This window comes from Cavia porcellus, unplaced genomic scaffold (genome assembly GCF_034190915.1).
Source record: "Cavia porcellus strain 051 isolate PalLab524CR breed Dunkin Hartley unplaced genomic scaffold, mCavPor4.1 scaffold_18, whole genome shotgun sequence".
Lineage (NCBI taxonomy): Eukaryota > Metazoa > Chordata > Mammalia > Rodentia > Caviidae > Cavia > Cavia porcellus.
In genome coordinates this window covers 41111038-41133023 of record NW_026947501.1, presented here as the reverse complement: position 1 = coordinate 41133023, position 21986 = coordinate 41111038, and the positions used below count along the sequence as shown (strand labels likewise).

The 21986-nt window shown below is 38.6% G+C and overlaps 1 gene segment (V, D, J or C); it reads right to left on the bottom strand.

The window, feature by feature from the left end:
- Positions 1-20960: 20960 nt before the first annotated feature.
- LOC101788859 (Ig kappa chain V-IV region S107B-like) lies at positions 20961-21660 on the bottom strand. The segment is given in 2 exon segments: positions 20961-21430; positions 21594-21660. Coding segments are annotated over 2 exon segments (519 nt in total).
- Between the last annotated feature and the right edge of the window lie 326 nt (positions 21661-21986).

The window sequence follows — 21986 nt, the reverse complement described above, 5'->3', positions numbered from 1 at the left end:
TTTTTTTTTTTTTTTTTTTTTATTTTGTGCAAATTCCAAACTACAGAGTCCAGCATGAGTGACCACATCACAAGTATAATAGGTGATTATAATAAGAAATGAACACACCCTGAAGTTCCTTGATGTGAACTGAAATATTCCAGCAGAACTTTTTGTTTCCAGATTTTCTTGAGCTCCAGGCCTCATCTTTGGTAACTGATATGCTGAAGGGGGCCCCACTGTCCATTTTCCTTTTCTCTATCAATTTTTCCTCTTTCCTTCTCACAACTTTATGCTGTTAGTGAAGGCATTCTCTGGCTAATAGGTCCTAGTGCTGAGAGAACTGGCCTAAGAAAGTGGAAAATCCTTACTCTGGGAGGCCATTTGTGCTCTGATACGTTGTCAGTTCCAGTGTCTCTGAGTGCACTAGAGAAGAAAATTCATAAACATGTAAGTTCCATTTACTATTCTTTCTTGTATGGTAGTGTTAAAGAGCCATTCTCATAGCCACATCATTAAAAAGCTCCTAATGCATAGGTGTATAGTTTAAATTCTGCATTTATCGAACAGAATGAGTCTCTGTCATATCTGCAGATATCCAGGTCATAGAGTCCTCATATATGCCAGCTACCGTATTTCATGAATCTCACTTTAAAATTTTATTTTGATTTCAGAAACAGTATTAATATTGAGATGTCAAATGTCCTCTTAAACGTTCACGTGTTCTCTGGCAGGCACTAGGCAGTTAATTGTCTCATAAAGAGCTGTTGTACTCTGCATCAGATCGATCATTACATGTGTTCAGAAACACAGTGGGCTGTTGGGCTGTTAGACGTTCCTGGATGAGGGTAACAGAGCACAACACGGAAGGTGTGCACCTGCTTCCTCATCCTTTCTTTTCTGCCTCCTGACTTCACATTTTGAATATTTTTCATTGTGAATGTAAGTCTGCTACCCTGCTTCTGTGACAGAACCAGCCTAACATGGAATAAAACTGTGAGTCAAAATAAACTCATCTTCTTTAAGGTTTTAATGTGCCATATTTTATCCCAGTGATGAAAAAAATCATCACTAAGGTGTTCCAGGAAACTGTAAGCAACACCTGCATATCCTTGAGCTTTCAGGACAGGTCTCAGCTCCAAGCCATTAGGAGCTGATATCCTAGTGAAGAAGTGTTGGGTTGACCCAACTTGTTAGATTATTCATCTATGCTGAAGCCCAAAGGAACTTCTGAAATTGGACCAATATGGTATATGTAAATGGAGGAAGAAACTCATTGTTTATAGTATCCCAATTTAGAGTATCAACTTCCGGGGGTGGAAATTTAACTCAGTGGCATAAGCACGCGCAGTCATGAGTTTGATACCTAGTAACAAACAAAAACAAAACAAACTACTTAACAATTTCCCTGGCTATCTTTCCATCAATGTCTCTTACAGGTCATTATTTAGACTGCTAATGCCGATATTAAAAATTTCCTGATTCAAATATCAATAAAGGTTTCTCTTTGTATGAATATCAAGAGTTGTCACATATTAGGTGATTTACATGTACCAAATTCTATTTTTAATGAAGTAAGGTGCAGTACCATCAATTCTGTCCTACTAGAGAAGAGCAGAGTAAAAAGTTACGAAGCCAAGGGTCCTCCCTGTTTTTTCCTATAGATCTTACTGTGACTGTCAAGTGCTGCATGTTGGAAATTCACTCAGCTGGTGCAACAGTAGGAGATGCAGCTGGGGCAGCAACACTCACACTTCTGCTTCTCTGCCTGGTTTATGTTATGGCTTGTATCATTGTGGGGAGGGAACTAAGTCTGCTGACAGTAATAAGTTGCAACATCTTCAAGCTCCAAGCTGCTGATGGTGAGATTGAAATCTGTCCCAGATCCACTGCCACTGAACCTTGATGGGATCCCAGATTCCAAACTGATCAGCAGTTTCAGAGCTTTCCCTGGTTTCTGTTGATATCAAGCTAAGTAATAGCTAATATCTTCATTGGCCTTGCAAGTGATGGTGACTGTGTCTCCTACAGCTGTAGAAAATGAACTTGGGAGACTGAATCACCTGGATATCACAGCTAGCATCTGAAAGGGAAACACAAACCTGAATTTCTGCAGTTAAACACCTTGAAAGACAGAGTTCTCTGAAGAGACAGCAAATCCCCAGTGCTGTTCTTTTTTACCTTGGAGCCAGAGCAGCAGGAGCCCCTGAAGCTGAGTGAGGCCTCTCCTTTCCATGCTGTGTCCTGAAGGAGACTGATTTCTGCACTGGGTATGAGCAGGCTATCAAGAAGTCCTCACGGCAGTGGGCTGTGCTCTGAGCTCATGCAAATTAGCAGGGGTTTGATAGGGCTGGGCACAGCTGCAGTGCCCAAAAACCCAGGTATATCAGGTGAAATCAGGGCTGATTACTATAAACAATGAGTTTCTTCCTCCATTTACATATACCATATTGGTCCAATTTCAGAAGTTCCTTTGGGCTTCAGCATAGATGAATAATCTAACAAGCAGTTGCATTAACATTATATCAGAAAATATATAGAAAGAAGACATGGAATATTTTTAAGTTTTTCACTCTCCCTTCTTCTTTTCTGATTTCAGCTTTCAGCATGAAAGCAATAAATTAGCATCAGGCCAGCCCTCTTTAGATAAAGAAAAATCTCATATACTGATTCATCCTAGACAAAGAATTGAGGCTCTGATATATATAGAAGCTTGTAGGTCCAAAAGCCCTTTTGGTATCCATTTTCTCTTCCCATCTCACTGTTATCTTCCTGTCTCATTATTCTCTTTCAGTTCCATATTTTTCAGCATGTAGTAAATGTTAAATGAAGAGATTGGAAAGATCATACTCATCAGATGTCATTTTATACTAAGAGACATGAGCATTTCATGTACAACTGCTATGGGCCTCTCTACACTGTCTACTTATAGAGTCATATGCTTTGTAGCCCATACTCAAACCCACCAAACCATTTATGTGTAACATCAGAAAGCAGAAAAGGAATATTTCAAGCACTCTTAGCAGACCTCATCTTGATTTTTCCATGAGTCATACTTGTGTTACTTTCTGAGCACAATGCCAAAATATCAGACCCCATTGTTTCTTATATTTTGGAAATCAGAAAGGAAGAATCTGACATAAGCTTCAGTGAGCCAACATTCAGGTGTCAATAGGCAGAGTCCTACTCAACATACAGAGCTGTGTCTGTGCCTTGCCTCTCCCAGGTTTGGGGGCAGCAGCTCTCCTTGGGAATGGGCCCTCACTCAGATTTCTTCCGTATTCACTAGGACTTGCTGCATTCTGCCTGTGTTAGCTCTGCCTCTGTCTCTCAGATGGTGACTTGAGTCCACACATCTAATCTAGGGTAATCCTACCATCTAAATATCCCTATTTTATAGCCTAAAGGAACTTTCCCCACATATAGAAATGAATTCACAATCTCAGTGGGACAAATAAAGCAGAAACAATATTCAGTCTGTTAAACAGCTAAAATCCCGGATCTTCTTGTGTATAAACACATCAAGATATCTGTATTCCACACTTGCTGTCTCTCCTTTTCCTCTCCTTTAGTCTCACTTCCTCCACATCTCAGCCATCATAAAACACTTCTTAAGTATTTTCAGTGTCACCCATGCCAATGGCAGAGGGCCTCACACAAGGGACTTTGTATGGGATTTGCGTAAGGTCCAGTTCTGTCACTGTTATTTGTAGGAAGAACAGAGACAAATGTACGCATACCCCATTTGGGGACCAGCTGTCTCAGAGAGATTTGTCCTGCTATGAATCCTATAAACTTTTTAGGATCTGTGACCTGGAAGCTCAGGGAGGATAAGAATGGACTCTACACCAAACAGCATTTTTCTCTGATTCCCTTTTCACACTTGCCCCTCACTGTGAACAGAATATTTGCTGAGACAAGAGTGAAGTGACTAGGTCATTCCACAATTGGAAGTGACTATTATTGATTTTATCTTTCTCTCTCAGTTAAATCACTTTGAAACACTTTCCACAATTTTGTATGAGAATAGTTTATGTGGCATGCCTTAGAGCAGAACATGCCACACATTGAAAAATTATGACTATTATTGTCATTTTGATAAATTTCCCTTCAAAAAGATCTTCCTCAATTCGTGTAGATTCACTGTTGACTGGATATGATAGAGATTCTCACCCGTCGGTATCATTGCTGCCCACACTTTTATGTTGTAATTCTAACAGGTTAATTGCTTATTGGCATCCAACAGAATTTTGAGCAGCAAGACATTTGATTCCTGAGGAGGTGGCAGATTAAACATATCTATTTATTTTAAAAAGTTATTCTGGATTTTTTATAAAATTGTCATATATTTCAATCTAATTCCTCATTTTGCATTTGGTATATGACTTAAAAATATTTTAGTGCTGTGCTTATAAATCTTCTATAACACCAAAAAGAACTTTAACTTGTTTTAGGGGTCTATTCCTTGTTTAGTAAGTTCAAGCCATAGTGACCCTCCTAGGCTCTCTGTTGTCTGCTTCCAACACCAATAGCTATCTGAAATATGAGTTTCTCAGAACGATTCTTCTTCTATGTTTTCTTAAAGAATTTCTGAAATATGCACCCTCCTTAAGACTTAAATATTATAAGTGGAAATTCAATACCAAGTGAAATGTGCTGGCAGATGCAGGCAAAGCGCTGGGTAGTGGATTACTACAAGTATGGTACTTCAGGTATCTGAGAGTGTTAACCTGGCTTCTAAGGTAGGGGTGCTCCGGTGAGAGTCCTTGTTTCCGGTACTAAATTCCCAGTTTATTACTGTTCCTAAGTATTTGATAGCTGTAGTTTATAACTGAAGTCTCTATTGTAAAATAACCACTGCTTGATATATATAATGAATTTTGTTTGAATCTATACATGCCAATTGGTGTAACAAACCAGATTTCTCAGATGTATTAAATTTTGTTCTCAGTGAAATCCAGAGAGATATTGACATGCTTGAGATGATGGAAATGAGTAGAAGAAAGAGTTGAGACTCAGACAAACAGCAGAGACTGTACCAAGACTGTTTGAGAAAGTCAATTTCACCATGATGCAAGAATCTGTCTCAGTAGCTGGGATGCTGAGGGGCTGAAGGTGTTTTTTTTTTTTTTTTTTTGTTTTTTTTTTTTTGTTTTGTTTTTTTTTTCAGTCCCTGGCACCATGTAAGTGGACAGCTATGCGACTGCTGGCAGTAATAGGTTGTGGCATCTTCAGCCTTCAGCGTTGCTGAGTGGGAGAGAGTAAGAAAACCCAGAACACTCCCACTGATGTGAACTGGTACTCCAGAGACCAATATTGATGTTCTGTAAACCAGGAGCCTTGGAGAGGCTCCTGACTTCTTTTGGTACCAGTTCAAGTACCTGATGTTATATTGGTGCTGACCATGCAGATGATGGTGACCTTCCACCGTCAGGAAGCAGATAAGGAGGTTGGAGACTACATGAACACAATTTTTCCACTGGACTCTATGGTCACAGACAAGGGATGAAAAGAAATAGAATTTAGTACAAATAGAGAAACAGGGATGGCTTCACATCACACAATACACAGAGGTTCCTCTCTCTCTTACATATGACACTGAGCAGTAGCAAGTTCAAAATTTGAGCCTGAAAATCCTTTTTGTTATCTTAGCTAGACTTGGGTTAAACAGACCCCTTCTCCTAAGATCACTCTTTAAAACAGCTTGGGACCTGTTGTGGTTTCTGAGGAACTCACAAGCAAATCAGGAGACTGTAGGGTAGGAGGGCTTTGGTTTGTACAACCAGTGATTCTGCCTCTCTGGGGAAACTAGTTGGCACAGAGAAATTCTGTCTTTTTTGTGTGTTTGTTTTCTTTGCTTTGCCTTTGATATTGTGCCTTCCCTTGCCTTCCATTGCCTCGCCCCGCCCCGCCTCGCCCCGCCCCGCCCCGCCTCGCCCCGCCCCGCCCCGCCCCGCCCCGCCCCGCCTCGCCCCGCCTCGCCTCGCCTCGCCTTCGCAGTGTTTCTTTCCTTCTTTGTCTTTTTTTTTTTTTTTTTTTTTTTTTTTTTTGTCTTTTTCATTTTAGAGCAGGCATGTGAGGGATTTGGAAGAGGACAGGTCAGAATCTACTTCCTTCAGGCTTCTTTCTGCTCTGTTTAGGTTGAGTATGTGAGAGCTTTGGGAGCTGCTCACACAGAACAGTGGAGCTGGTATTGTATCCTCACGTGTTTCTGTAGTAAAGAAACTGATTAGTCCTGCAATTAGAATGTGAGAGGGCAAGACTGAGCCAGAGCTCTGGGAAAGGAGAGAAGAATTACAAAAGGGTCAGGCTCATGCAAGGCTGACGTTTTCCACTTACTGTGAAAAAAGTCAGTTAAATATTGAAGGCTTCAAAAGAGGAAGTGAGGGAGGTTTAGAGAAAGGCTTTGTTTTAAATATAGCTTCAGAATTGAGTGATTTTAAGATGCAGATCTGGACTGTGTGGGACTAAGGCAGCACAGAGAATTGAATTTTCCACTATCACTTCAGTTTGCTCTGCTTTACATTTTACTGGCCTTGCACTTATCTCAAAAATAAAACGGTCTCTTACTGATTGTCTTGTGGTGAAATACTGTGTTGTTTACATTGTTCTGATTTGACTTGCTTTGTTATGTCCTCTTTGTATTATTCTCTTTAAAATAAAATTGCTAGAACTCTCAGTAAAATAGCCCTGCACTATACTGACACAGCACTGGTGAGTGATTTAGTATTTTGCAACTTTACCATTTTGTTTCATTTTGCCTTTTAAAAATTATCACAAACATAGTAACTGAAAATTATATACAGTTGTAACTTTTATCATTGTTTATTTTTTAAAAAATGTAAGAAAAATAAATTCTGCTTTATCTTGTTTTCTCAGTCCAGTGGTTAACAAAAGTTGGTGAGGATGCAGGAAAAAATGAACACTTCTCCACTATTTCAAGGAGTCTACACTGGTGGTACTACTGTGGAAATCACTATTGAAGTTCCTCAAAAACATAGAATCGGAAGTTCCATTCAATCCAGGTATTACTTTCCTGGATATTTTCCCAGAAAAATTTAAAAGATCGTGTCACATAGATATATGTGCACCCATGTTCATAACAGCACAATTTATGATAGTTAAAACTTGGAAGCAACCAAAATGCCCATCAACTATGAAGTGGATGAAAAAAATGTGGTATTTTTGTACAATGGAAGAATATTCAGCTATAAAAAGATGACCTTGAGATCTTTGTAGTTAAATGCAGGCAAATTGAGAATATCCTCATTAGTGAAATAAACAAGACTCACATTAGGAAATATCACATTGCCGTTTTAGTGTAAAACATAATCAGAACTGACGAATAATGGGATTCAAAAAGTGTAAAAGGTATTCTAAAAGTGAAAGGAAAAGGAAAGTGCACCAAAGGATATGATGGTATGTATAGTGTGTAAGATAGATTCCCATATTATTAAATGTATATTAGATCACTGGGCAGAAGAAATTGCACTGGCAATGTTTGAGTCTCTAGCCACATTTTATGCTTTGATTTTGAAACTCTATCAACTAGTGTTAAGGTGGCAATATGTAATGAGTCAACTAGCAATTTTATGATGTTAATTTTTGAATTCTGTATCCTACATTTTAAATCAGTTTATCTGTTTTATTTTTTAATTTTATTTATTTCTTCAAATAAAATAATATTTTTTAAAAAATGGATTTATTTTTTACAGTTCTAGATATTACAATGTGAATAAATACATGACATCAGCCTTTGATTGGTCCCTGGTAAGGACTTCTTCCTTGCTTCATCTTGTCATGGCAGAGGGTGTAACCTGAAGAGACACAGCTAGCTTTTTCTCTCTTCCTCTAATGTCACTACGTGGAACTCATCCTTGTTACCTCATCTGGTTCTAATTAGTTCCCCAAGTTTTCATAAGTGTTTGTAATTAACTCAAAGATTTGTGCATTGTTAAAGTTAGAGAAAGTTAGAGAAAACACTATTTGTCAAACTTTCCTTGATTTCTTTCTGTAATCTTTTCTCTTCTGTCCACTGGCTAAACAGCCTTGTGTCTCACTGACTTTCTAATCTTCTTAGTTCCCACTGATCCATATGATTCACATTGCTGGTTTCCCTGGTCTGGCTTCACTGGTGGCATTTAAATTGCTCCTCTCCTACCTCCTTATACAAAGCACCTACATAGACCCTTAGATAGGCAATGGCTTCTCCTCTAGTTTTACAGCCTCCTCTAAGCTTCTTTTTCTTGGATCTTATCTTTTTCATGAAAGCACAGTAATTAGCTTTTTGTCCACTGGTTACAGTTCCATAACATCTGTTATCCACTCAGCATGCCACTGATGCAAAGCAATGACAATGCAGGAAATGCTGACATTGTTGGTGACGGGAACAATTAGTGTGATTTTCATTGTTATGCTACCATTCAGGGAATTTTAAATTAATGAAGAGATCAGTGATTCTGAGTCATGTATATTCCCTATACACCCCACTTACTTGTGAGGCTTATTCATACAGGTACCCTGTCCAACTAACTGATAAGAATTTACTTCTGATCTATTGTTTCTTTATTACTGCTAAGTTAATTTCACTTGTCTTAGATGTTTTTGTTTTTATTTAAAGAGAAAAACAAAACTAAACGAAGCAAGACAGTAAAAGGCTAGAAGCAACACAGAATTTCAAGAGAAAAAACATACAGTAAGAGTTCCCCAGTTAATAGATAACACATTGCCATCTTACAACAGCTGTCCAGGTTACAAAATTAAAGCATACAAAGTGGAGATTAATACAGTGAGATTGCAGTCAGTTCTGTTCAGTGATCCAAGAAAAACTCAGCAATATGATTCTCTATCCTACACATTTAAATAAACTAGCAGTTATATCCTTTAGATCACTGTCCTTCCTCTCTCTTTTACACTAACAATCACGCATTTTAGTTTCCATTACTTCCACAGTTTTTTTTTAACTTTTTCTTTGAAGAGTAAAAGAAAAAAGATTGAAAAAAAGGCCAAAAAAAAAAAAAACAAAAAACAAAAAACAAAAAACAAAACGATGCACCAAAGAAAAACCCAATGTGACAAAGCAAAACAGAGTCATTTAGATCAGGAGGATGGACATAGCATAAAATGAAAAAAAAGGAAAAAAATGGGGGGATTAGTAGGTGATCAACAATGGTTACCATTATGCCTCTTGTTATCCTACAAAGAATAGCCTATATCAGCTAATATAAAAGAATTGAACAAAACTGTACATAAGACCAATAAAACCACATTAGAGAGCTTACAGGATTCCAAAGAAGATAATAGTCAAATAATAATGGGCATCATAGAATATCTGGTTGCCTTCCAAATGGTTGCCTATACCCTCAAACTTGATACTATTAAGAGAAACAGAATATAATAAAATCAGTCAGAACAAGATATGGAGAACACTACAGGGGTTCAAATCAGGTTAATAGGGAAACAAAAAATCTATAATCTATCACACTATTTTTAATTTAGTTTTCCCTTAGTTAAAAGATACTAAGAAATAAATTAATTTTTAAAAAAGGAAAGAAAAAGAGGGGGAGACTGAGATAAAAAAAAGAACATATCAATATAACAACACCGGTCAGAATCGGAAAATTTAACCATCATTGTGTTTCACCCCCAGATAGCTTGACATTAATAGTAGTTACCATAGTGACTCTTTCCTTGAAATACTTGAGTCTAACTTCGTATATTATAGCGTCAAATTTATCAAGACATTGTGAGACCATTCAAGAGAATGAAATTATTGAAGGGTATTTAGAACCAGCTAGCAGAAACCAAACATCAATTTCTATATTATCTCTTTGTCTATAAAAATTTTGCGTATACTATCGCATACATTAAGATATAATAAGGTACCACATGTTAGAACCAATGGAAACAAATGAACAAAAACTTGATGGGGCTTCAAAACAGGATGATACTAAATCAACGCTAGCTATTAAGCTCTTAATCTCTTCAAAATAGTTATTTGTAGTATCACAGACAATAAAATAAAACCACCCAAATTAAAACCATTCCAAGTAATGAGTGAAAACATTATATGGCTTCAAACCAGTGTGACTGGGAATCATGATTACCACATACTTTCATGTATTCTTATCGTTTCTTACACTAGGGAAACTATTCGGTATTTATACAGGTGAGTTTGATTTATTTCACTTATAAGTATGGTCTCGAGCTGTATCCATTTATTTATAAATGTCTCAAAGTGATCATTCTTAATAGCTGAGTAGTACTCCATTGTATAAAAATACCACAACTTTTTTATCTATTCCTCAGTTGATAGACACTTAGGTTGTTTCCAAGATCTGGCTATTACAAAGTGTGCTGCTATAAACATGGGTGCACATATATCACTGTCACATGATGCTTTCAGTTCTTCTGGGAATATGCCTAGGAGTGGAATAGCTGGGTCAAATGGTGCTTCCAGTCCCAGCTTTCTGAGAAATCTCCAGACTGACCTCCACAATGATTGCACCAGTCTACACTCCCACCAACAGTGTAGGAGAGTTCCTTTTTCCCTACAGCCTCTCCAGCATTTGTTGTTGTTGGTTTTCTTGAACTTGGCCATTCTTTCAGGAGTGAGATGAAATCTCAGTGTGGTTTTAATTTGCATTTCTCTAATGATTAGTGATGCTGAACATTTTTTCATATATTTATTTGCCGTTTGTATTTCTTCATCTGAAAATTGTTTATTCATTTCCGATGACCATTTTTGGATGGGGTCTTTGAATTTTGGGGGTCTGATTTTTTTTAATTCTTTGTAGGTTTTAGACAGAAGTCCTCTGAAGGACAGTTCACTATGAGTTTTTCCCAGTTTGTGGGTTTTCTTTTCACTATGTTAGAGATTTCTTTTGATGGCAGAAACTTTTTAATAAGATGTGATCCCAGTTATTGACTCTGGGAGGTATTTCCTGTGCGGTTTGAGTCTTGTTCATCAATTCTCTACCTACCCCTATGTCTTCAAGGTTTTTACCCAATTTGTCTTCCAATAGATTTAGTGTTTCTGTTTTAATATTTAGATCTTTGATCCATTTAGATTATAGTTTAGTATATGGTGACAGGCATGGGTCTAGTTTTAGTTTTTGGCATATGGAGAGCCAGTTTTTCCAACACCATTTATTAAAGAGACTGTCATTCTTCCAGTGAACCTGTTTGGCCCCTTTATCAAAGATGAGGTGGTTGAGTGTGTTTGTAGTTGTGATTGTATCTTCTAATCTATTCCATTGGTCTTCGGCTCTGTTTTGATTCCAGTACCATGTTGATTTTACTACAGTTGCTTTGTAGTATAACTTCAAGTCAGGGATTGTGATGCCTCCTGCCTTGCCTTTGCTGCTTAGAACTGTCCTTGCTATTCTAGGTCTCTTCTGGTTACAGATGAATTTTAGGATTGATTTCTCGAGATCTATGAGGTATGTTGATGGTATTTTTATCGGGATTGCATTGAATCTGTATAATAATTTTGGGAAAATGGCCATTTTCACAATATTTATTCTTCCTATCCAGGAGTAAGGGATGTCTTTCCAATTCCTGAGATCATCTTCAATTTCATTTTTCAATGTATAATAATTTTCCCTGTATAGGTCTTTCACTTCTTTCGTGAGAGTAATTCCTAAATATTTCACTTTCTTGGTTGCTAGTGTGAAGGGTGTGGATTCTCTTATCTCTCTCTCTGTGATTTTGTTGTTAGTATATAAGAGAGCTATTTATTTTTGAGTATGGATTTTGTATCCAGCCACATTGCTGAATTTATTTATTATATCTAGGAGTCTTTCAATGGAGTTTTGGGGGTCTTCTATGTAGAGTATCATATCATCGGCAAATAGTGATAATTTAACTTCTTCTTTTCCTATCTTTTCACCTTTTATTTTTCTTTCATGTCTAATTGCTCTGGCTAGTATTTCCAGTACTATATTAAATAAGAGTGGTGACAGGGGACATCCTTGTCTTGTGCCTGATTTTAAAGTAAAGGCCTTCAATTTTTGGCCATTTAGTATGATACTGGCCATCGGTTTGTCATAGATGGACTTTATTATGTTGAGGTAAAGACCATCTATTCCAAATTTCTGTAAGGTTCTTATCATAAATGAATGCTGTACCTTATCAAAAGCTTTTTCTGCATCTATAGAGATGATCAGGTGATTCTTACTTTTGACTCTATTGATACGGTGGATTCCTTTAATTGATTTACGCATATTGAACCATCCCTGCATACCTGGAATGAATCCCACTTGTTCATGGTGTATAATATTCTTGATGACTTGCTGCATCCTATTTGCCAATATTTTATTGAGGATCTTTGCATCTGTGTTCATTAGGGAGATTGGTCTGTAGTTCTCTTTTTCAGTTGGGTCTTTCTCAGGTTTTGGTAGTAGAGTAATATTTGCTTCCAGGAATGACTTGGGAAGGATTGCTTCCCTTTCAATTTCATTGCAGGGTTTGAGGAGTGTCGGCATTAGGTCCTCTTGGTATTTCTTGTAGAATTCTGCAGTGAATCCATCTGGGCCTGGGCTCTTCTTTGTAGGTAATGACTTAATTACATTTTTGATTTCATGAATAGAAATTGGGTTATTCAGCAGTTTTACTTCTTCTTGACCTAGCTTTGGTACCTCATATGCTTCTAGAAATCTGTCTATTTCTTCTGTATTTTCAAACCTTTAAGAGTAGAGGTTTTTGATATAGGTGTTGATGATCTTCTGTATTTCTATTGGGTCTGTAGTGATTTCACCTTTTTCATTCCTTATTGCATGAATTTGAGCTTTTTCTTCCCTTTTTTTAAATAAGGTTAGCTAGGGGCTTATCAATTTTATTTATTCTTTCTAAGAACCAACTCTTTGATTCACTGATTCTTTGTATTGTTTTCTTAATCTCTATTGCATTGATTTCTGCTCTGATTTTTACTATTTCCTCTCTTCTTTTGGCTTTGGGCTTGACTTGCTCTTCTTTTTCTCGATGTTTGAGGTGTAGCATCAAGTTACTTATTTGTATTTGCTCTGTTTTCCTGATGTGCGAACTCAGTGCAATAAATTTCCCTCTGAGGACAGCTTTCATTGCATCCCACAGATTTCAGTAAGTTGTATTTGTGTTTTCATTTGTTTGTAGATATTATTTAATTTCTTCTTTAATTTCCTCTGTGGCCCACTGATTACTCAAGAGTGTGTTATTCAGTTTCCATGTGTTTATGGGATTTTTGCAGTATCTTTTATCTTTAATTACTAATTTCATAGCACTATGATCTGATAAAATGCAGGGGATGATTTCAACTCTTTTGCATTTCTTTAAATATGTTCTCTGAGTTAATATATGGTCAATTTTAGAGAATGACCCATGTCCTGCTGAGAAAAATGTGATTTATGTTGTTGTTGGTCGGAATACTCTGCATATGTCTATCAATTCCATTTGTTGACAGGTGTGATTCAGTTCTTTTATCTCTTTGCTGATTTTCTGTCCTGTTGATCTTTCCATTGGTGTCAATGGTGTGTTAAAATCTCCTGTTATAATTGTTTTACTGCTAATTTGGTTTTTCATTTCTGATATTACTTGTTTTATGTAACTGGGTGCTTTGGGATTTGGTGCATGTATATTTAATATAGTTATCTCTTCCTCTTGAAGTTTTCCCGTAACCAGTATGTAGTGACCTGCTTTGTCTCTTCTGATCATTATTGGTTTGAAGTTCACACTACCTGCAAACAGAATAGCTACCCCCGCTTTTTTGGGGGGAGGGTTCCTGTTGTATGAAGTATTGCTTTCCATCCTTTGACTTTCAGTCTGTGAGTATCCTTTTGGGTTAGATGGGTTTCTTGTAGACAGCATATGGTTGGATTTTGTTTCTTGATACATTCTGCCAGTCTATTGCTTTTAATTAGTGCATTGAGACCATTTATGTTAATGGTTATAACTGTTATATATTGTTTTATTAGTGTCATGTTGTATTTCTGCTGTTGTAACTTTATCTTTCTGTTCTATTTAATTGTCTGATTTGTTAAGTGGTTTTTTTCTTAAGTGTATATAGACTGTCTTTCACTATTCTTCACAGGATTGGCTTGGTGATCATGAATTTCTTCAGCTGTTCTTTGTCGTGGAAGTATCCTATTTCTCCATAAATTTTGAAGGACAGTTTTGCAGGGTACATCAGTCTAGGTTGGAAATCATTTTCCTTTAGGGTCTGCAATACTTCACTCCATGCTATTCTTGCCTTTATTGTTTGTGTTGAGAAGTCTGCTGTGATTCTGATAGGTTTTCCTTTATAGGTGATAGGTCTATTCTCTCTGACAGCTTTTAATAGTCTATTCTTTTGTTTGATTTCTGGAATGGAGATTATTATATGTCTGGGTGGTTTTATTTTGGTTATGGCTATTTGGAGTTCTATATGCCTCATTGAGCCTGATATCAGTTTCCAATTTCATGTTTGGGAAGTTTTCAGCAATTACTTCTCTAAATATCCTCTTGACATCCTTTGCATTGTCTCCTTCTTTTTCATTTATCCCTATCAATCTTATGTTGTTTTTCTTTGCGTCATCTTGCAGGTGTTGAATTGTTATTTCTTGATTTCTTGTTATTTTTAAAAGATCTTTCCTGTTCACTGGCTGCAATCTTGTCTTCGAGGTCCAAAATTCTATCTTTGCATTCATTCAGGTGGTTTTTACAACTTTCAATGTTGCTTTTGATTTCCTGTATATCTCTTTGCATCTGTTTTATATATTCTGTTTGTTTCTTATATTGTTCATACAGAGATTCTATCCTTTTGTTTAGTTCCTCCAATTTTTTAGCAGTGTCTTCTTTAGATATGTTCAGCATCTCCTTCATTTCTTTTATTATTTCTTCTTTTACCTGATATATTATTTCTAGTTTGAATTCCTTCATAGCTTCCTGGAGGTGCTTCTTTATTTCTGTTACTATTGTTTCAGGTATTTCAGGTATACGGCATGTATTTTCTTCTATGTACATGGCTCCTAGGCTTTGTTGGGATGGGTTAGATGTTTGAGATTGCATTTTGGTCTTTCGTTTTATCATTTTCCTATATTACTGTGTTTCAAGTGTTTTTCCAGAGTTTCCCCTGGTCATGTTGTAAATTGACTCTTATGTCCTGGGCTCTTGGGATTCCTCTTGTAGTAGCTCCCTCCTTGGGCAGTGGAGCCCCTGGATTAAAAGAGGCTTGCCAGGCTCCTCTCAGGTAGACCTAAAGCTTCCTGAATTTGCACAGTTTCCCCTTCTGGTAGCAAAGCTCCCCTCCTCAGTGGGACTGCTCCTTCCTGCAGGCAGTGGCAGTAGTGCTGGTGCTCTACAGATCATAAGAAGGTCACAGGCGAGGTCAGAGGAGATTTCAGCAGCTCAGCCCAGCTCCCTCCTTCTGGCCAGCAACTGTGGTGTGCTCCTTGGCCAGAGGAGGCTGCAGGCAGACCTGAGTTCCCTCCACTGGGCTGGGCGCTCACCTTTGGATCCCCAGCAGTGGTAGTATGGGCCCCGTGCGGGAGAGGCAGCAGCGGAAGTCGCCTCCGCTTGGCTGGACACACACCTTCTGGTCTGTAGCAGTGGTAGTATGAGCCCTGGGTGGGAGGGGTGGCAGCAGCGCCGGCCTCCGCTTGGCTGGATGCTCACCTTCTGGTCCCCAGCGGTGGTAGTATGGGCCCCTGGCGGGAGAGGCGGCAGCAGGGCCGGACTGGAGTCACCTCCGCTCAGCTGGACGCGCACCTTATGGTCCCTAGTGGTGGTAGTATGGGTCCCAGGCAGGAGAGGCGGCAGCAGGGCTGGCCTCCGCTAGGCTGGACGCTCAACTTCTGGTCCCCAGCGGTGGTAGTATGGGCCTTGGGCGGGAGAGGCGGCAGCAGGGCTGAACCAGAGTCGCCTCCACTCAGCTGGATGCGCACCTTCTGGTCCCCAGCATTGGTAGTATGGGTCTCGGACTGGAAAGGCAGCAGCGGGGCCGGACCGGAGTCGCCTCCACTTGGCTGGACACGCACCATCTGTTCTGCAGCGGTGGTAGTATGGGCCCCAGGCGGGAGAGGTGGCAGCATGGCTGGACCGGAGTCACCTCCGCTCAGCTGCATGTGCCTGTCTTAGATGTTTGAGTCAGACAAAAACATGCCTCTCTTGTAGAAATCCTCTTTCTCTTATATCCATGTTATACTCAACGTTATACTCTTCTATGCTGTTGAGAATTTTTGGAAAAAAAATTCAACCAGAATAATACATCTATGAGAATACAGTGATTATTTCAAATCTAAGTTGAGAAAATTGGTCTTGGAAAGAATCAAATATTGCATGCATTTCTAGTGGCAGCAAACATCAACCAGGTAGGGGTCTTGCCACTGAGCTAAATTCCCAGCCCTTGACAAAATAATTTCAAACTTATTCACTTCACAAATAAATTTTAATAATTTGTCTCAGTCAAGTGAATTTTACTCATGGAATGCTGAGCTGACAAGGTGTTGGAAAACTGATCGATATATGTAAGTGACTAAAGGGCACAAACAGCATTGAATAGGAGACCAGCAAATGATAAGGCCTAGGTGGAGGTGTGGATGCTCCCAGCTGAATGCAGCATTTTAACTGTTGATTCTCCAGTCACATCTGTCTATGTGTCTGTGTGCATTAACTGGCAGATGATTTTGGATTCCAGGTCATGAAACAATTACTAGATTATGTTGCTACATGTCTGGGAATCGACCCTAGAACATTTTAAACTATGGCTTAGGTTTTTTCCCTAGTAAGATAATTTTGCTTTGAATATGTACACTGGCATTTCTTTTCCTCTTTCAGTTCCAAACAAAATCATGATTCCTAATATTCAGCTATAAATACCTCTTTGTTTTCTTATATAAATAGAATTTTCTCAGGTCTATGATGCTGATGATGAGAAAGAGAGAAACCTTTGCTGCAAAGGAGCTTCTTGACCCCTTCTACAAAAATTTCCTAATACATTCAAAGCCTGGATACATCTGAGCAAACTCTCACCATTTTAAGGTAATGCAAAGACGATGTGGGAAAGCCAGCCTCAACTCTGCTTCTTTGGGGGTTTATGTCATGACTTGTATCACTGGGTGTGTGTATCACTTGCATCATCTGGTGACAGTAATAAGTTGCAACATTGTCAGGCTCCAGGCTGCTAATGATGACAGTGAAATCTGTTCCACACCCCTTGTCACTGAATCTTGATGGGACACCAGACCCCAAATTGATTGCATAGTGGATTAGACATTTAAGAGCTTTCCCTGGTTTCTGTTGATGCCAAGATACCCATTTTCTTATGACCTTTCATGCCTGGCATTTGATTGTGACAGTCTCCTACCAATGAAGATATGGAGGAGGGAGACTGGGTCATCTGGATGTCAAATTTGTTATGTATCATTGGAAACAAAAAAGCAAACATTCAGATAATTGAACATGATAAAAGAGAACATTACTGAAGAACCAGACAGCACTGATCACGTTAGGCTATGGAAATTTCCACTGTTCTCCTTCCATACCAGGAGTGTAGAGAAGCAAGATCCCCAGAAGTTGACCGGATATCCTCATGTCTGCACTGTGGCCTGACTGGGAGAGACTCTTGCTCATGGTGCGTTCAGGGAAGGGGCTGTTCTGTGGTCTCATAAAAATCAGCAAGGCTGTACACCACTGCAGATCAGGCTCCTGTCATTAACTTAGCACAGCCCTAGTGTCCATAGTACCAGTGGTACCAGAACAGTTAAAGAGGACAGATTTCCCTAAGGACAGCAGATTTCTCCCTTTAGGATACTTTGTTATTAAAATAGAGAAATTATTGAGATCCTAAAATGAATCAGTCTACATTTATATTATGTTTTGCAGGTTGGGTTTTGTAGAGGAATACTGGTATTCAGAAAAAATGCATGTTACAATAAGTCTTACAGTATAGGTTATGAGTTCTTAAACTTCCTTTTAAGTTTACAGACCCAGGCAGACATAGCAAATGGATGACAAATGCCAAAATTTGGTCTTTTCTGAATGGTCTTGGTGTCATTTGTGTCTATAGTGGGTTACCTGTCTTCTGTCTTATAGATAAATGCTACTTAATTCCTTTTACTGACTTTGTTTGCAGCATTGTTTAAAAATTCCTGAAGCAAAGTGACACTTTCCCTATTCAGAAGATAAAGGGGCCTAATCTGTGATAAGGAAAAAATATAAAGTGCATGTATTAAGGAACACAGAAGGAATAGATGGGAACTCTAGGCAGCAGTTTCTACAGATCTGAGGGACAAAATAAAAATCAGTGATTTAACCCTGTGCCCAGGGAAACCTCCTGCTTTGGGAATAAGTAAATTTAAAAAATTAAAATGTAGTTCTTATTAGATATAAATATTAAATATAGTAATATGTGTCTATATTTTATCATTTATGGCAATGCAACAGAAATTCTTGCCACTAACTTGTGTGGTGGGTGGTTTCAATTTAAGAAAGTCATAAAATGAAACTGAGTGTCCTAGATCCAAACAGAGACCAAGAAATAATGGACCATAAGTGTGATTATGTTTGAGTTTATGTTTTGAGGAAACTCGAGGTTGCAACTCTGCTGCCTTGTATTCTGTCTCTACAGGAATGGGAAGAGTCCTTGAATTGACAAGGGCATCCATTGTCCCCCTGGCCCAACAATGTTAGTGCTCCATGTGAGGAGTCGCAAGAGTGAAAGACAGGCCCCCAGAAATAATATTGTTCATCAGAATCTGGAATTAAATGAAAGCTCTCTGAGGTACATCATTCTATTTAATTACAGAAAATGCCCTTGGTGAGTTTGACCCTGATAAGCTTATTGGCTTAGCTGTCATCATCAGAGATGAAAAATAGAATGAGAGAGAAAGAGAGAGATACAAAAAAGGAGACAGAGACAGAGAGAGACAGAGAAAGACTCACAGAATGGTTTAATATATGAAAATCCTCAGGCAATGAATAAGACTGGATGCAGCTCAGGGTTTATAACTCTACTCATGAGCAAAAGCCCCAGGTTCCCTGGTTACACTAGGACAACACCTATTTAGATTAGAGACTGTGGTTACTTCTTTTTTTTTGTCTTTTTATTTTATTTTATTTTATTTTTATAGTTACCAGGGATTGAACTCAGGATCGCACACTTGCAAGGCAGGTGCTTATGCTGCTGAGCTAAATCCCCAGCCCCAAGACTGTGGTTACTTATAAGTCACACTGGAGTGCATTAGTCTTCTTTCCTGTAATTTTGAGGGATGTTTCCATGTCGTTGCATACCACATGCTTTCAGTGTTTTCTTTCCTAAGAAGAGAGGATACTATAGAAATATCACAGCATCAGAAACCACAGGGAAGTTTGCAGATTCTTCATTTTGATGCATTTGAATCTTATTTAAGGCAGAGAGTCTCTCTCCCTGCTGTGGTCTTTGAAGATCTTGGTAAAAGGAAAGATTTAAAACAGTAAAATATTAATCCAGGAAGCAATGCAAAGTAGAATTTTTGCCATGGACAGGTTTGTAAGTCCAGTGTGAACTGTCATATCCAGCTCAGGTTTCTGTGGTCCTTACCTTCAAAGGCTTTGTCCCATCAATTCCTTGTAGTCCTGCTGACATCAGGGACCAAGCTCTGTCTTAGTTCTGCATGTCATTCCATAATAGGCACATGAGTCCTGATTTTCTGAGATTCTTGCTCACACCGTTTTCTATCTGTGCCTAAACTTTGTCCTTCACCTACAAATTCCAAACAGCTGTGAGTCTTTTGTTTTCCAAACTGAACTTTGTGATGGTGCATCATGGAAATTTATATTGTAGCATGCTGATGAAAGACCCAGAAATCTACTTAACTTGTATAGTTTTGTAGTTTTTATTCTGGAAAATCTGTAAAAATAGCATATTTTAATAAACTATAATCTTATAAGAGCACCATAATCATATTGAATTCAATAAAATACTTTTATATACGCTATACATTAATTTGAACCTAAAATTGGAATCTTGGTTGACAACCCTAAATATGGTGTCAATAAATGGAATATACACACCACTGAAATGAGGACATTGTACACATGTTATATCTCTATCTCTGAATGGATTTGCCTGCAGAGAATGTGCTTTATTGTGTGTGCCAATCCAGTGCATCATTTCAATATCCCACATGTGCAATGTTCTCTTTATCACTTTCTGAATCATTATACACTTTCCTATAATCTCTTCCATCTCAATAGGGGCTGAGCAATGGCACCCAACACCAAGAAGAGTGAAAAGTTTTAAATAACACAGTATAGAGAGTAGCATTTATTCCAGAATGAGCTGCTGCACAGTCCTAATTTATAAGAAATGTTGCTAACACTGTTTTTATTGCTAAGCAATCTGTCTTTCTCTGTATATGAATTCTCTGTCCCTCTATTTTCACTAAAGTCAGCTAAGGTAGAACATTTTTACCTTTGATATCGAGAGTAGTCTTCATCGCGGAGCTCATGAGTTTCCACCTCTATTCTTGTTGACTTCTGGATGGCTCAGAGAGCCAGACTTACTGCCACTGAGGATGAAGGTGTCAGCCAATTCACATGTCTATTCTGGGTGTCATCTGCTGAAGAAAAGTGGTAGAAAATACAATAGGAACCACAAATGAGAGAAAATTTCGCAATTTGGATCCTTTACACATTTTCACATTTGTTATGCCCACATTACTACACCGTGATACAATAAAAATATAATAAAATATTTTTGCCATTCTCAATGTAAGGACTGATGGTGGCATAAACTTTGCACTTCTTCACCTTGGGGTCATCGCCACTGTCTCTGCAGATTCACTCATTTCTGGGACAGGCCTGTTAGTTTTCCATCATTACTCCTCATGAAATAGAGAAGATCTTGGGAGCAGGGTTTCCCCAAGCCCTGGGTATTTGTTCCACAGTTCAATATCTTAGCCTGAGGAAAAAGAGTCCCATTCAGGAAATCTGTGTCATAGCCTCCGAGGCTTCTCTGGAGAAACGGGTACACAAAGGAGCCTCCTTGTTCACCTCATCGCATCTTTCACATCCCTACGTATTGCTTCAATTTGTAGGAAGCCATACACCCTTGGCCCCAGCAGAAGACAATCAGGAGTTTCTGTCATAGACCCTGAGCAAGAAGCAACTGGGCCCTGAGGAGCGAATGGGGTTTTTGTTGTGGTCTGCATCACTGTGGGTGGATAACTGCTATACTGCTGACAGTAATAGGTTGCAACATCTTCAGCCTCCACGTTGCTGATTGTGAGAGAGAAAGAAGTCCCTGACCCACTCCCACTGAAGCGAGCTGGGACTCCCGAGGCCAGCTCTGATTTTTCATAAATTAGGAGCTTGGGAGAGGCTCCTGCCTTTTGTTGGTACCAGTGCAAATAGTTAATGCTTACACTGGACCTGACTATGCAGGTGATGGTGACCTTCTCCCCTGGAGAAGCAGCCAGGGATGCTGGAGTCTGGGTGAGCACAATTTGTCCATTGGACACTATGGTCATGGAGGAGAGATGAAAAGAGATGATAAGAGTTAGTACATGCAGAGCGAAAGGGATGTCACATCAAATAGCACACAGGAACAGCAACCACAAACTTGCTTTAATCTCAATTTCTACTCAAAAAGAGGCTCAGTTTTGAGTTTCCTTTTTTCTTACCTGTGACACAGAGCAGTAGAAAGGGGAGAATTTGAGCCTGAAAATCCATTGTGTTTTTTGAGCTCGGCCTCAAGCTAAACAGGTATCAGGCTTTAAATAGAACTCTGAACATTTTGTGGTTTCTCAGCAAGAGATATGCAAATCAGCAGGGTGCAGGTGTTCCCTGGCTCACCCATGTGATACTTCAACTTTGTCATAAAAATTAGAATTTCTAATGGAACAGGGATATGTTCATACTTTTTTTCTGAACTGATGTACATTTGTGGCAAGAAAATTATATCAGTAATTATTTGAGGATGTTACTTTGACCAGACTAGCCAAGAGAGTCCTGCTGGACAGTATGGAAAATATTTTCTCAAAATAAATAGCTCTCAAGATGCCCAAGTAGATGCA